Source organism: Drosophila mauritiana, chromosome 3L (genome assembly GCF_004382145.1).
Source record: "Drosophila mauritiana strain mau12 chromosome 3L, ASM438214v1, whole genome shotgun sequence".
NCBI classification, from domain to species: Eukaryota; Metazoa; Arthropoda; class Insecta; order Diptera; family Drosophilidae; genus Drosophila; species Drosophila mauritiana.
In genome coordinates, this window is record NC_046669.1 from 9,057,455 (window position 1) to 9,073,184 (window position 15,730).

General features: G+C 43.8%; 7 protein-coding genes across 10 annotated transcripts; 5 read left to right on the forward strand and 2 right to left on the reverse strand.

Moving 5' to 3' along the window:
* Positions 1-67: 67 nt before the first annotated feature.
* On the reverse strand, positions 68-7,357 carry LOC117140000 (UTP--glucose-1-phosphate uridylyltransferase). 4 transcript variants are annotated; one of them, XM_033302709.1, is made up of 9 exons: positions 7,054-7,357; positions 2,334-2,520; positions 2,183-2,274; positions 1,959-1,964; positions 1,329-1,675; positions 1,042-1,267; positions 822-960; positions 343-752; positions 68-275 (listed from the first exon to the last, which is right to left on the reverse strand). In XM_033302709.1, the coding sequence occupies exons 1-9, from the start codon at positions 7,078-7,080 to the stop codon at positions 168-170; spliced, it is 1,542 nt and encodes a 513-aa protein (XP_033158600.1). In that variant the 5' UTR covers positions 7,081-7,357; the 3' UTR covers positions 68-167. The 4 variants fall into 4 exon arrangements, with proteins under 4 accessions (XP_033158600.1, XP_033158598.1, XP_033158601.1 ...); XM_033302707.1 differs by lacking the exon at positions 7,054-7,357 and adding an exon at positions 6,026-6,219; XM_033302710.1 differs by lacking the exon at positions 1,959-1,964.
* Positions 2,782-3,962, forward strand: LOC117140002. The gene is made up of 2 exons (XM_033302713.1): positions 2,782-3,234; positions 3,289-3,962. The coding sequence occupies exons 1-2, from the start codon at positions 2,782-2,784 to the stop codon at positions 3,775-3,777; spliced, it is 942 nt and encodes a 313-aa protein (XP_033158604.1). The 3' UTR covers positions 3,778-3,962.
* A 90-nt stretch (positions 7,358-7,447) lies between the features above and the next one.
* LOC117140003 (small VCP/p97-interacting protein) lies at positions 7,448-8,328 on the forward strand. Its single transcript, XM_033302714.1, has 3 exons — positions 7,448-7,642; positions 7,708-7,878; positions 7,936-8,328. Exons 1-3 carry the CDS (start codon positions 7,580-7,582, stop codon positions 7,948-7,950), a joined length of 249 nt encoding a protein of 82 aa, XP_033158605.1. The 5' UTR covers positions 7,448-7,579; the 3' UTR covers positions 7,951-8,328.
* A 461-nt stretch (positions 8,329-8,789) lies between these two features.
* On the forward strand, positions 8,790-10,387 carry LOC117139560 (pyridoxal kinase). Its single transcript, XM_033301955.1, has 3 exons — positions 8,790-9,233; positions 9,290-9,389; positions 9,455-10,387. The coding sequence occupies exons 1-3, from the start codon at positions 9,132-9,134 to the stop codon at positions 10,165-10,167; spliced, it is 915 nt and encodes a 304-aa protein (XP_033157846.1). The 5' UTR covers positions 8,790-9,131; the 3' UTR covers positions 10,168-10,387.
* A 76-nt stretch (positions 10,388-10,463) lies between these two features.
* On the forward strand, positions 10,464-11,122 carry LOC117139562. The gene has a single exon (XM_033301958.1). It carries the CDS (start codon positions 10,601-10,603, stop codon positions 11,105-11,107), a length of 507 nt encoding a protein of 168 aa, XP_033157849.1. The 5' UTR covers positions 10,464-10,600; the 3' UTR covers positions 11,108-11,122.
* LOC117139559 (kinesin-like protein KIF18A) lies at positions 11,080-15,384 on the reverse strand. Its single transcript, XM_033301954.1, has 5 exons — positions 14,887-15,384; positions 13,743-14,823; positions 11,825-12,626; positions 11,536-11,667; positions 11,080-11,475 (listed from the first exon to the last, which is right to left on the reverse strand). Exons 1-5 carry the CDS (start codon positions 15,189-15,191, stop codon positions 11,369-11,371), a joined length of 2,427 nt encoding a protein of 808 aa, XP_033157845.1. The 5' UTR covers positions 15,192-15,384; the 3' UTR covers positions 11,080-11,368.
* LOC117139561 (ribosome-recycling factor, mitochondrial) lies at positions 12,783-13,676 on the forward strand. Its single transcript, XM_033301957.1, has one exon. It carries the CDS (start codon positions 12,850-12,852, stop codon positions 13,612-13,614), a length of 765 nt encoding a protein of 254 aa, XP_033157848.1. The 5' UTR covers positions 12,783-12,849; the 3' UTR covers positions 13,615-13,676.
* Positions 15,385-15,730: the final 346 nt, after the last annotated feature.

Below are 15,730 nucleotides of genomic sequence, written 5' to 3' on the forward strand. Positions count from 1 at the left end.
ACTGGTTTCTACTTAACGATATATACAGATGACACACTTTGTGCTTACAACAATTGGCTAAATGAAATTCGTAATTGGAAATTTGGAACGCGAACATGGCTACTACATAAAACTTAGAAAATTAGGCTACAGTTAGTGAGACGATATCCAATTGCACAGGATTTGATTTAATGGTCCAAGATGCGCATATTGCCAGATACAATCTTGTTCTCCAGAATGGCTCCAGCTGGGATATCGATACGATCGCCATGGTTGGCAATGATGATCACAGTGCCCTGCAGAATCAAGTGAAGGCATTTTATAAGCATATTCAAAACGCCATTCAATATTATTTTAACTTACGCGCAAAGAAACGCCACGACCGAAAGTCACATCTCCGCTCACGGTCAAGTGATCCAGCTCAATGATATCCGGGATGTTGGCGAAGCGACCCAGGAACTCCTTCACCTTCGAGAAGTGGTTCTCTCCCAGCTTGACGAGTGGCGTGGTAGGGAACATTCGCTGTGGCGACATTACCAGGCTGCCGTTTTTAAGCGTATACAAATTAGACATGACCAGCAGCAGATCTGAAGACTTCTTCACGGGCAAGAAACGGGAACGGGGCACATTGATGCCGATGGCGCCGTCAAAGCACTTCATGGCCGCACCCACAGCAGTCTCTAGCTGAATGACACGGGTTCCATTCTCCAGCGTCTTGTTGTTCACAATAATTTCCATGTTTAGGGTACGCTCACGCAAAACGCGATCAATGGCTAAAGTAATTAAAAAAGAGAGAAGACTTTTAGACATTTTTATATATATAATTTTTGGTAATTACTTACCTGCCAGGTTGGCCCAAATGTTGTTGGTATTAAAGAACTTGAAGGTCTTAACCGACTTGAAGTCATCCACATGCTCTGGGGGCACTTGGGCAATTTCCAACAGGCGCAGCTTGTTTTCCATTTGAATGAGAGTACCACCCTGGAAAAAAGAAGAACCAAAATATTGAGTATTAAATTTAAATAAATATATATGTATATTATGTATACAACTATATCTCACCTTAACGTCAGCACGGGTCTTGTCGGTGACCTCCATGACAAACTCCACAGGAGTGGTGGCACGCTCCTCGCCCACCAGCTTGTTAAGGATGTTCAGATCGACGGTGGCGCCCAGGTTATCGATGTTGGACAAGAAGCAGTACTCGCGGCCCTCCTCAATGAACTTCTTCAGCAGACCAGAGTTGCGGAAGGTATCGTAGAAGTCACCGTGTCCAGGTGGATACCAGCTGAAGTAGGAATTTGAATTTGTTTAGCACGGTAAATTTTTTGGAAGTTCGAGATACTTACGCCTCCATATCCTTTTCGACGTCAAAGTCTTTGGCCACCGGCAGGTAGTGCTCGCGACTGATGCGCGGGAAGCAGCTCTGGTTGAAGGTGTGGATCTGCACACGGAATCCTTTGTACTTGCGCACGATCTTCTCGGTATCCTCGTCGGTGTTAAAGGAGTTCATCAGTACCAGCGGAACATTGGCATCGTAGGTCTTGTTGAGATGCTCGATTTGCTGCACGGTCAGATCCAGGAAAGTAAGGTCCGAACGCACGGGAATCACACTCTTGGGACCATGGCAACCCATGGAGGTGCCCAAACCACCGTTCAGCTTGATGACCACCAATTTATCCAACATGTTGCGGATCTAAATGCAAATCGATACAATTACTACAAATACTTTAACATTAAATAACATTTGGGTGGATTTGGTTAAGCTGCAGTGATAGCCGAATTTCATTTGGGTTTAGTACTACAGCGCAATTATTACAAACTAAAGCCAAACTACAACAAAACTAGGTCCAAAATCTAAACAAAGCGTCCAAAGCCCATTGAGATTAGATTTGAGCGGGAGCGAAATAGATACATATTTGTATTTTAAGAGTGAGAGCCAAGAAGCGTAGAAGTTTAGGTAAGGGAAAACGCTTTACCTCATTCTAGGTGCGATACACACGATTATGCATAGTATTTATAGGCAGACATAGCCATATTCAGTATTCAAATCAAATAACATGAAAATATGCAGAGTTGGTAAAACAAATATCATCAGGATGAGTTCGACTGGGTTTTTTGCTTTCGGTATAAAGTTATGATGGGGATAAATTGGAGTGTTCTTTTTATTCTTTGTGGGTCTGAAGACAAGCCCTCTGCATACCTGCTCGTTCTTGGGCGACTTAAGATTCGAGTAGTTCATCACAGCATTCTCAGGTAGCTTCTGAATCTTGTTCCAGTCCAATGCGGGACCCTCTGAAAGATGGATTAGTTATAAAAAACAAATATTAAATGCATATTTAATAAAGACTTACCTTCCTGAATGAAACGTCCGAACAGATCGGCGAAACGACCCATTTCCGCCTTGAGGGCAGGCTGGCGGGCCTTCTCAGTGGTCTCCAGCAGACGGTCCACATCGTGCTCCAGCAGACGTAGTGCATCCCGTTTGGTCACCTCATGGAACTCCTTGGAGTCGGACGGTGCTCGCTGGTGGCCGCGCACCTGTTGATAATACAACGGCAAAACAAAACCATAAGTTACACTTGAAGAAACTTTAGAGCCGCATCGATTAGTGTGACTAGCAAAGCGCATCCGGCAGATGCACTCAAGTGACAAAATTAGTGGAGGAAACGCTGACAAAATTATTGCTATTGCTGGAGCTGTCGTAAGTCCAATTACAAGCTTGGGTTGCCACTCAGACGAGGGCGTTGCCAAAGACCAAGGAGCCTCTGGATCGGCGACAGTTTTCCCTCAAACCTTGTGATGACAAGTCGCTGGCTGCTATTAAGTTTGCTACTCTATTGGGGTGGCCAGGAGGTCTCCTCGGGTGTGATGGACAACTTTGGTGATGGCTTGAAAATGGCGGGGCAAATGTTTGGCATCAATACGGCCGCAGATGTGGCTAATCTGGTGGCCAAGGCCTTCTCCGGCAATTCAATGACACATGTACCCAATTTGATTAGCTACGCCCAGAGTGGATTCCAAGGACTGCGGCAAAACAATGGTGCGGAGGAACAGGAGGAGGATCAATCGGAGCAGCAATCGGAAACGGAAAATGCACAGGAAGAACCTCCGGTGGAGAGCACTTCCCGAAAACCTCCGCCGATATCCTTCGACTCCGGGCAAATGCTCTCCAATATGTTGAGGATGGTGGGTTTTGATACGCGGAAAATAGGAGCCCTAGCCTTAAATGCTTTGATTATGGTTGCTCAGGCGGTAAGTTCATTCCATTCACTCTTTGTTTTAACCTTAACCCTTTAATCATTTCAGATTGGAAGCTCCCTGCTGCAGGTAACTCGAGGAGGTGGAACATCTTTAATCGATGCTACGGAATCCCTGTATGAACCCAGCGATCATCGACCACGTTCCCTATCTATGGGCTCGCCCATCGATTGGTTTATGCAACGTACAGATCGCTATAGCAAACGACTTATCAAGGATATCATGGATCGGGATTTGCCCGAGTACATACTAGACATGATCGAGGCCAAGGAACAACCCGAGGAGGGTAAAACCGCTGGTTGCTTAAAGCTTCTGATGTGCAAGGGTCAACCCATCATTTGGGGAATGCAGGAATCGTTAAAGAAACGCCTGGCTGGAGAACCTGAAGAGCCCGAGGATAACGATAGCTACTTTAACAAGAAAATCCTATTTAAACACTTGCCCAGTCTTGAGGATTTTAGGAACCATAGTGCTAGCTGTGAAGTCAAATACCACGAGGAGTGCCCCAAAAATGCAACTACGGGAAGTTATCTTTAAGTGCACTTAACAAAAATAATAATGATAAAAAGTAATTAGGATATGATACATTCTTAAATGCACGGAAAATTATTATTCTGTCATACATGGAAATAAAGTACAGAAGTTTTTTTAAACACACTATTATGCAAATTGATGACCGGGAAAAATGTATATAATAAGTTATTTTTTAAAGGTATAACACAGTAAACAATGTTCAACTAGTAATCATCGGTGGACCCAACAAGCCCCGACCATTTACCCGTATAATGATGAGTTCGACATTCCAAGTTTGTCAAGGATGATTACAGAGATAAGCGCTAGGCATTTGGGATTTAGATCCCAGTCTAATGTCCCATGAAACGACCTCTAAAAATGCAACTGCCCCGGAAAGTTGTGTAATAATTAACAAATTCGCTAGTTTGTCAACCGCCTCTAGAATCGCCGCCGGCTGATAACTAATCTTGAGAATTATAAAACCTCATCGTGGTTTTACGTTTTCGGGATCTAATCACTTAATCTGAGCGTTCCTAAAGTCATGTACCCGTAATTTCTACATCATATCAATATCGCAAAAGCGTGGCCTCTTAATCAAAATTATATTTCACAATTAACATAATTTTGCCTATTACTGCAATCTATATTGGCATGGCGAAATATGGTCCAAGCAACTTGGTCAATTTCTTATCAATGTTCTTGGACCTTTTATAACAAGGCTATTTCTTATCACTTGATATCATGATAATAATGATTTAGGGAATATGAAATCAAAAGACCTACAATTATTGTTGGGTAAATATTAACAATTTATCTATAGATTTGACATTGGCATTCTGGCAAGGTCGTCATTAGCTCATGCAGATGGCAAACCCCAATATACGTGGGGTAAACAAAGCTAAACCCAAACAAAAACGTTAGAAAGAATAAAGAAAAACTCAAAAATATAAAAAACAGGTGAAGAGTGAGCAGCGCCACCTAGCGTTCGGATCGGGCTTAAGCATTGTCAATCAAAGCAGACAAATGCAACTGACTTATGCAAAATAATTGCTGTAATCGCTTTTATTTTGCTGTTTACTTTTCGAAATCATTACGCAAAACACGGAATAATGAGTAGAGGGTAGAGTGAAAAAAAAAGACGTGCCACGCCCACGGCGCCTACGACGATGCCAGACGATTGCATGTGGGTTATTTATAAAGCAACCGCACTTTCCGCCAATGAGCCATTCCGAGCCCCAACGATAAGCCGAAGTCAGAGGGCAGGTGTTTGAACTTCGGCAAGGTCAACATGCTGGAGATAATTTGCTAACGCTTCATTGAGGCTTCCACTTGTGCCGCTTTTTTCTTTGGCAAAAGGCTTATGCACTTCATTATGAACTTATAACAGAGAGATCTTAAAGATCACACGCGCCAAATGTTTAATATCCGGTACTTGTGGATTATATGGGTATGTGGTTTTCCAGGAAAACTTCTTAGATGGGAAAACTACATTAAAAACGGAATGCTTGAGTTCTATTAAATTTGAATACAGTCATTCGACCTTGAGGAAACACCCTTTTTTTTGAACATTTTATATCGTTGGGGTAGAATTCAAATAGAATCCAAAAAGTATGCAATTCCTTGGATTAAAACAATATATCTTGCAATATCGAGTTCCAAGGAATAAAATCCTGTGCTAAAAAGTAAAATAACCCATAGTTGTCAACCTAGAAATTAACGCTAATTAAATGACTTTCTCCAGTGTTGTATTTCGCTTCGCAGATAAGATACGAACTCATTTCCCCGTATATAATGATTCTGAGAATATTAATATTTTTAAAATGATTGTTTTAAAAAGAGAACATTTTCTATTCAACTGAAAATAATTGATTAAGCGGGTAAACGTATAAAAGTATTGTGATTACTGGAATATATACGCATTCTTAGGTCGACACAACTGATAACCTTTTGAATTTACGCGTTCATTTATTTTTACATGATAAGAACATATTTACAAAGGTGTGTTTCTCATATATATATTTTTGGGTTTTTTTTTATTGACAACTCGTACATTTCGTTAATAATCTGCAGTTTAATTTCATCGTTTGAGGGATTTTGTATGCGGTAATGACTGATCTATGACGTGTTTCAAGCAAAGCTTTTTTTTAATAGTCCATCAAACATAAAGACTTTGTTATAAGTTATAAGAATCAGATATATTTAACTGTTTGATCTTGGCCCAAATATAAAATTACACGGTCATTCTGGGTTGAGTAGAATCTAGAGAACTTACACCGGCACGTTCCAGCAGAACATCGATGGGTCTTATACCGGAGGGCATTGTGAACTATGGAGCACTATATAGCAATATCTCACAACGAGAATCTCAACTTTTCTAGTGTTTGACTATGCACTCGCGTTACGAACGAAAGAACGAGAGAGGAGATTGACGCCAAAACGAAGCTCTCCGGTCGAGTGTGCAATTGAAAATAAAGCTGGGATCCAAACGAAATTTGAATTTCAATACAAAATTTTTCCAACTCGCGGCGGCGGCAGCTGCGACGTTGACGTCGGCAGTGGCAGAACGACACTGAAAAACGCGGCGACAAGTGGAAGTGAAGCCAGCAACAAGTGATAGCAAAAAAAATTATATATATAGGAACCAGCAACAACAAACTTCTGCTGATGGATGAGTACATGTGTGCGTAAGTTGTTGAGCAAAACAAAAATTAAACAAAAGGAATAAGTGGAAGTGCCAAGCCGGCATTCCAAAGCGAGGGGGTGTGGCGGGTAGGGGTTGTTGATGGGCGGTGAGCAAGAGAGTAGGGGGCGCTTATCAGTACAAGAAAACAAAAACAATTCATTCCCGGATTCCGCTACTACATTTCCCGCGGCATGTTCCAGTGATAAGAACTAAGCTGATATCTTCCACGATTAGTCCAACTGACAACAAATACCAAGCTAATTCTCTTTGCTTGGTTTCCCCAAAAAGACAGAGACTCACACACACTTATGGAACCATGGCAGCGAAGGCGACACACGCTCATACGCTTAAGGTCACTTGAAGGTTAGCGCTAAGCAATTGCCAATGCATAAGGCAGAGAAAACTAAAGGAAAAAACCAGTCAAGACAATTTGAACTAAGGAAATTGGCCCATAAATAGAGTCCAACTGGAACCGGCAAAATGCGTTGGAATATGCAAGCTGCACTCACACACACACACACAAGCACAGCCAGAGCGGCTTGGAATGAGAGGAAGCGAAATATAACGGGAATCTCATTTTTCTCTATTACCTTTCAACTGTAAACTTTAAAACTTACCTTAGCTTCATGTGGAACATCCAGCATTTTGAAGTAAAGTAAATTTAACACTTGAGTAATTTAGCAATTAAGCGTCACTAATTTAGTTGTTTTGCTGCACACTCACACACACAAATTGAAAGCAAAGAGAATATGAAACCACACTGAAATTTTTTTACACCCGCAACTGTTAGTGTAAAATTAAATGGGTTCTCTCAAGATTATTGGCCGCTTCTCCGAATCCACGATACGAACAATTAGAACGGGCGCTACGATATTAATTTATTGGTCCAATTTTAAAAGATCTGAGCGTTTTATGCTCTTCTTCTTCTTCTTTTTGCCACCAGCTGTTGCGCACGACAGCTCAGAAATTTAGCATAACAGCACGCTGTTATCCAATCAGCTGTGACAGCAAAACAAAGCGAAAAGGGATTGCGAAAACCAAGCAAAATTCCAAAAGGAAGCCTTATTATTCGAAAAAGTAATAAAAAACTAAAAACAAAACCATACTATAGCTTACAGAGTAGATTCAATTCAATTTAACACCATGGGAGCCTGTCTATCCTGCTGCGGCCAAAGCGCCGAGGAAACCAACCTGATGCCATCGCCTGTAAATTTTCATGTTCCTATAGTAAAACATGTAAAACTTTGGTAAAATCATTGTGGATTTTGTAGGAGGAGCGCCGCCAGCAGCAGTTGGATGCGGCGGAAAAGCGTCGCCAGGAGAACGAACATCGGGGCATCAAGAATCCGGACAGCGTACGCCGACAGCAACAAAGAGCGGAGGAAATGCAGCGCAGGGAGGAGGAGGCCGCCCGTCAGGGTCAAGGACAATCCAATCTTAGGGTGAATCTCCGAAACGCCTTTCCAAAGTTCCCAGACTAACCAAAACTTTGCTTTCAGTGGCAAACTAGCTAAAAGGAAGTAAACGCCAATCGCAGTGTGGCTTATAAAGCACATCTACATTTGTCCCCACATCTTTGCTGCCTTTTGTGCAGAGTTTTTGTACTACTCCGTATTTGTATTGTATACACCTGTTTTTTCCGATCTACATATTTCACGAATCTTGAGAACCGAACACCTTGGATTGAACACCATACGAACTTTTAGCTGGCGACCAAAATGTACAACCAAAAATAAAATTCAAACCAAATTGTTATCAGTGATCGTAAAAATACAAATGATAAGTTGAATACTTCATAGAAGGATTGGATCGACAAGGTCAAAATTATTATCTATATTGCCTATTGGTTCACATTGTCATTCCTGTTTTAATAAATTAACCATTTTGTTGTATATGGCATTTAAATTATACATTTATTACATATTACCTATTGGGAATTCACTGAAATATTTGTCAGTTTCAATTGAATTTGACTACTGGCAATTAATATTTTGACAAATATAATATTAAATGATAGGAGATTAAAAAGGAAATTTTAGTAATATTGTAATGGCTTTATTATGGAAGTAAAATGTTTCCGAAATTCAAAAGTAAGTACTTTTCTACTTTCCAATACCTACTTAACTATTTTAACTTTATAAAAAGGGTTTTTTTTATTAAAAAAGACGATCTAAATATGAAATATTTTTATTGATATGTATACATATCCATTTTAAGATTTTTGATTTCAAAAGAAATCGATTCTTAGTGACGGATCCAGATCCATTTTTTGGCTACGTCAATAGCATGAACAGATGATTATCCACATCTGGTGGTTGCCTGTATGGCCACCTGGTAACACTGCACCATGGGGGTGGTGATAAAAGGGGGTGTTGTAATGAATTTGATTGGATTCCAAGGCCGGACAAACATGACTCGTTAATCGAAAAGACGTCCCAATCTCTTATACTTTGCTTACGCGAAATGCACTCACTGTTCAACTCGGTAATCTCCGCCTAAGGGGTTCCACTCATCGGTTATCAGCTATCAGTTATCAGCCAGAGAAGCTAGCTATGAATTCCCGCTCCCTCGCTGATAACACGGTTATAAGCTATCTCCTCTGTGTGCGTGTGTGACTTGTAGACCCACCAGCTTCATTTGCTCATTGATCGGCGGTCACTCGACGCGGAAAGTTCCACGGAAAGAAGCGGCGAAAATGGCAGGTGCAACCAATTCGGACATCAAGCGGGTTCTATCCATCCAGAGCCATGTGGTCCACGGCTATGTGGGAAACAAGGTGGCCACCTATCCACTGCAGGTCTGCCATCTTGACCTTTAGCTCTCGCTAGTTTCCCACTCACTTTCTATTTATAGCTGCTGGGCTTCGATGTGGATCCACTGAACTCGGTCCAGTTCTCCAATCACACGGGCTACAAGACCTTCAAGGGTCCCGTCTCCAATGAAAAGGAATTGGGTAAGGTCAAACACTATCACTATATATTATATATTACTTGCATTACTAAAAGATACCCCATTCAGCCACCATTTTCGAGGGTCTGGAGGAGAACGAGCTGCTGCCATTGTACTCACACCTCTTGACCGGCTACATTGGCAATCCATTGTTCCTGCGCCAGGTGGGCCACATTCTCAAGAAGCTGCGTCAAGCTAATCCTGGCCTGGTGTACGTCTGTGATCCGGTGATGGGTGACAACGGTCAGCTCTATGTGCCCAAGGAGCTTTTGCCCGTGTATCGGGACGAGATCATTCCACTAGCGGACATCATAACTCCCAATCAGTTCGAGGTGGAGCTGCTCACGGAAAAGGAGGTACGCAGCGAGGCGGCTGTTTGGGAGGCAATGGAGTGGTTCCATCAGCGTGGCATCAAAACAGTGGTCATTTCCAGCAGTGATCTTGGCCAGCCCGGCGTTCTGCGTGCCTTCCTTAGCCAGCAGAATGGACCCCGCTTGGCCATTGATATTCCAAAGCAGGGTGGCAAGGATTTGGTCTTCACTGGCACCGGCGATCTCTTCGCCTCCCTTTTCCTGGCCCACAGTCATGGCAGCAAGGATATAGCCAATGTTTTCGAGAAAACCATCGCCAGTTTGCAGGCGGTGATCAAGCGAACTGTGGCTTCTCTGCCCAGCGGTGGAAACGGCCCAGTCAAAGCAGCCGAACGGGAACTGAAGCTGGTGCAGTCCAAGACGGAGATTGAGCAGCCGCAGGTGCTCCTCAAAGCGCAGCGACTTAACTAGACCGCGGAAACTTGTTCAAACTGAAAGGGAAACGATAACCTTTACAATATTTTCTATACATGTATGCTCGTTTGGCTTGTTCACGGACAATAACCTTTTGATACCTTAAGATCAGCATTTGTAGGCATTGTTATAACGATATATGATTAACAAAGTGACAAGTTAAGTACCATATATAATTGATAAACGGCGCAGATCAAATATATACCTATGCTCATTATTCGGACAAGCTTTGATACCTTAAGTTCAATTTGTATATGCATTATTATAACTATTAACTATACAAATAGAAATATATGACCATTGTAAAACTGAAGAGTGACAACTTGTTGACATCTAGCAAGACCCACACGATTCGCTTTTTGCCCTTGGCGAGCAACAAGTGGCTATATAAGATTGCAGCCGGCCGGCCGGGAAAAACAAACCCGTAGATATGTGGCTGTCGCTTATCTTTATTGCCTGTCTAGCTGGCGCAAGCAGTGGATCTGTGGCTGGCAACGAGAAGATCCCGGTGGAGAAGGGATTTGTGCCCCGCTACACTCCGGTGGCCGAGGGCAAGCGACAGGATCTTGATTTACCCGCTGAAGTAGGTGTCGAGCAGCAAAAGAGACCTCCTGCTGGCGATAAGAAACCCTGGCGACGAGTGCAGTACGGATACGATGGAGTGCCGACGGCTGCCTGGGCTGCTCCCTCACCTCCAGCTGCCATACTGTCCATTTTGAATCCTCTGCTTGCACCAGGATTGCTTCTTTTGGGTGTGAATTTGGGAGCTCTGCTGTACATGCTGCTGGGACTCCTGGGACTGGCTCCTTATCGCAGTGGCAGCGCCAGTCGGTTAGCCTCGCATCCGGAAACCAACTCCCAGTTCTGGCCGAACGATCAAAGCTTCTACCATCGAGACGACAGACACAATCTGGATGAAACGGCTGTATATTTTTAGTTATAGCGCGTAACGCAAGGCTTTCTTTCATTTTATCAAAACAAATATAAAAAAGTACATAAATAAATTCAAGGTTAAGTAATGGGTCAAAAGAACGAAAGAACGAACGAGCTAAAGGTTTGGAGGAGTTAGTGTTCTATCTATATATGTATATGGTTATAGCTATCGTTAATTTGAACATGAATCTGTCTCGGTCCTGGCGGAATAGTTATTACTTCAAGGCAAACACAAGTTTAAACTAACTGAAGGAATTCAAGTTTTCTACTTCTTCAGGCGGAACGAAGCTGCTCGATTGAATTTGACCAAGGGCGGCTCCTTACTGGCCGATCCCAGTGGTTTTCTCGTCAGCGTCGAGGTGCCTGCAAGAGCTGTCAGCAAAGAATTGCATTAAAATCTCTGATTGAGCCGTGCCAGCTTGCCGAACTCACCTTTGGCCATTAGCGCTCGTGGACTCTTGCGCACATAGTTGGCGTTGTATTTTACGTTTTCCTTGGCCAATGAAGCAGCCGCCAAGGTTCTCTGAAGTCCTTGCGCCGTAAAGTGATTCGACTTGAGTAGAGCTGCAATTAAACACCAAAGTAATGAGCATAAAGTATTTCCGTCATGCATAAATGATTATGAGCCATGTCCAGTGAATGCACACTTATTAACAAAAAAATTTCGCTGCGATGAAATAGTTTATACATAATGCAGAAGATTTCAAAAGCAAAACCCTACCCTTCTTGATCTTTTCATTGCCACCGCGCACATTCTGATCCGATATCAGATCGCTGACCAGTCGCTGTTGGACGTTTCGCGGCTTGGTGACCGTCGCCGTGAGAGCCTTCCTTGCGCTACTGCTGCTGGAACTACTGCTGCTGGGACCCAGGACCTGCGTTTCGTTTAGATTTCGTGGCCTCTTGAAGGTTCTGTGCAGCTCTTCGGAATCTGATTCGGTGTCCTGGCTATCGAAGTCCTCCATGCTCAAATGCAGATCGTCGTCGCTCTGAGCCGCTTGCCTTTGTCGCTTTTTGGCGCTGGCCGTAAGGCTGCAAGTGGGCTCTTCTTCCTCCTTGCCGCTGCGCAGAGCCACAGGCACCACCAGCGGATTCATCTCGGCCATTTTGGTATTGGCCTCGGAGTCGGCGAACCGCATCTTTCGCAGCAACCTTTCGAAGACCGCCTCAATCTCCGGCGTCAGCTTTTGACCATCCTCCAGGCGATCGTATGTCTGGTTGAGCACTTCGCAGGCTGTTCGGAAGGACTTTCGCATCAGATCCAAGTTCTCAACCAGCTCCTGGTTAATTGCGTTCACGTGATTGTTGAAGATATTCTGCTTGGTCAGCTGCAGCTCGAGATCCTTGTACTTAACGTATACAATGAGTATCTGGTAGGCCTTAGATTTGTTAACCTCCCGCTTCAGACTTTCTAGATCCTGGTAGGCAATCTCCATCTTACTCAGCCAGCTGGGCAACTCCTCCTTGTACTTCTCCATCTGGCTGGTCAGTGTGCTCATGTAGTTCGCAAAGCGCCGAAAGTCCTTAAAAGTTTATAAGAAATGGTATTAATGTACAATAACACATAATAACAATAAATTTTTTATTGAATATTTTTCAAATTAACGCGCCAACGTAAGCGTTACGTTACGTAAACATGCCTTACGTTTGATGAGTGTTACGAATAGGAAAAAAAACAGCTGATGCTGCCCAATTGAAAATCAGTTCCGCATTTAATCCAAACAAAATAGATTAAATTTAAATAAAATGCTGCGAAGTGCACTGCATTTAGCTGCCCTAGGAGTGCGCCAGACGCGGGTGACAAGCTCCTCACCGAGATTACCTTTAATCCTGCAAAATAATCTAGAAAATACGAAATATCTGCAAGTGGCGCGCGATTATGCAAAGGGTAGGGACAAAAAGAAGGAAAAAGGCGGCAAGGGAAAGCCGGGCAAGGTGGAAATCAATGAGCAGCAGCTGCGCGAGATCCTCAATTTCGATGGCCTGAATAGCCAGATGCAGAAGTCCGTGATGCAGATGAAGGAGGACTTTGTGAAGCACCTGTCGCTGCGGTCCACCAGCGGAGCCATCGACACACTGCGCATCAAAGTCGATGGCCAGGAGCACGAGCTGCAGGAACTGGCCCAAATCTCTCGCAAAAATCCCAAGACAATTATCGTCAACATGATTGGATTCCCGCAAACGATTCCCGATGTCCTTAAGGCTATCGAAAAGAGTGGCATGAACCTAAATCCCCAGCAGGATGGCACTACCCTGTTCATACCCATCCCAAAGGTCACCAAGGAGCACAGGGAAAATCTATCCAAGAATGCCAAAGCTTTGTTCGTCAAATATCGCGATGCCATACGAGGTGTCCAGAACGAACACATTCGGAAGCTGAAAAAACAACCGGAACTGGGCAAGGATGATGCTTTTGCCGCCCAGGCTCAGGTCACTGCCATCGCGGATCGCTTCATCTCGGAGGCGGACAAGTTGCTGGCCAGCAAGCAGAAGGAGCTGCTGGGCGACTAGGCCTAAGACCAAGACTGATTCTGCTCCAAAAGCCTTAATAAATGTAAATGTTTTACAGAAAACGAAGAACACTAGATGAGCACAAATTTGTACTCTTAGTACAATTTTAAATCTAAAATCCAACTCACCTCCTGGCACACTCGCTGGTCGACACACATAAGCTTCCTGAACTCCTCCAGTTCCTTTTTCAATGTCTGCCTGTAGTTGATGTTCTTGATCTTGCTACGCATACCAAGGACGTGCTCCTGAAGCTGCCGGGCGGCCGCATATACAGCGTCTATCTTGCTGTACCACGACTTAAGCTCCTGCGGATCGAATCCACTATTGCCGGCGCGCTCCAACTGAGTTGCCTTGGCCTCCAGCGCCTTGTTGCGCTCCTTGAGTCGCTCGTTCTCGGCTACGACCTCGTCGATCTTCTTCACATAGAACTCGGTAGGCATCTTCGACTTGAGGACATTCTGTTTCAAAGTCGTGCGTATCTTCTTAGCTCGGCTGGCGTACTTGAGGGTGTTGTAGGTGTCTTCATAGGTCAGTGAGCTCATCGAGACATTGGCCACCATCAATGTGCGACAATTTCCGCCCAACGAGTCCTTGAGGATGCGTGTCAGGTTCGAGTCGCGGTACGGGATGTGCTTTAAGCCGTCGGCTAGCTTGTTGATGCAATTTCCCAAAGCTAAGAGACTTTTGTTGATGCTGGCGCCTTCCTTGAACCGCACTCCAATGCCTTTCGTGCTGGCCGCCCTCTCACTGCCCGCTAGATCGATCATGGATAATTTGACAGTCCTTTTCGTGTCGGTCTTGCGCTCCGTGATCCTGATGTGCACCTGAAAGATGGCATGTGACCTGGAGCTCTCTGCATTGGCATCTGTGGGGTGCTGGGTGCGATGCGAGTTGCCCAGCATCAGCATTCTTAACAGCTCCTCGGCACTGTAGATGGGCGTGAGACAAAGACCACTGACCACCACGCCATTGTTGTCCTCGCGAAGTTTCAAAGGGCCCGATTTGGTTAGCAGATTCATCACATGCTCGTTGTACACCTCTAGATAGGATACCCCCACATCGAACTTGCGCACATCATTCTGCGCTTGGATCTTATCGAAGAGATCTTGCATGGTAAGATAGGTCAGACCCGGATGAGCCTCGCTGCCCAGCATTGTGAATGTTTTTCCGGCGCCAGTGGCTCCATATACAAATACCGAGCAGTTGTATCTGTGGGTGGTATGAGTACGTGAGGATTCAAGTGGCTTTAGATAGCTATAAGCCATAACTTACCCATTTAACACCGCGTCGACCAGCGGCGCCGTGCACTCCTCGAACAGATCCTGGTTGGAATTGTCTATATCGAAGACCCTGTCGAATTCCATAGTCAACTTTTTGTTCATCCGCTTGGTGATGTCGCGGTACGGTTGCTTGGCGCCCTGAAAGAAGAACTCATCGTCCTCCTCGTCGGGATCGAACAGTAGTGCCGATCGATCCATGACCTTAATAATACTACGCTGTTTTTGCTCCAATTCACGGACATTATACGGCCGTACGCGAACCGCCACTTTTATATTCGTATGCTGCTCCGAAGGCATTTTCGATAGAATGCTCCTTGCCCCTCACTTTGCTTTTAATTAGCCTAGAGTATTTTGCTCTTGTTTGGGTTTCGTCCTTCTTGTTTGATCCAGATTCGAAATCCTCGCACATATAATTTTCTCGTACAGCCTGAAGTGATCGTTGTTGTTTGAATCGGTGCTATCGGCGCTTGCGCTTTGTGGGCATCTTTATCCAATTTGCTATGCGCGCTTGTCCTTAAATTTTGAACTGTATTTCCAGGGCTGCTTTGGTAGCTATCGATAGTTTTGGCAGGGTTAAATTTTAGTTTTATAATGAGAGTTTTACAAGTTGTTTGCCTATCTAAGCTTATTCTTGAACAAAATGATTCTTGTTAAGTATTTACAAAGTTAACCAGCTATTTTAACAAGCACTTGAACAAATAGTATAAATAATTTAAAACTATATCGATATATGGTGCAAATATTCGTTTACTTAATATTCTGTCATACTCTTCTTTGAAGTACGATCATTTCAGTTAAACTGTATAAAATATCTGAAGAAGCAAACATATTTATTA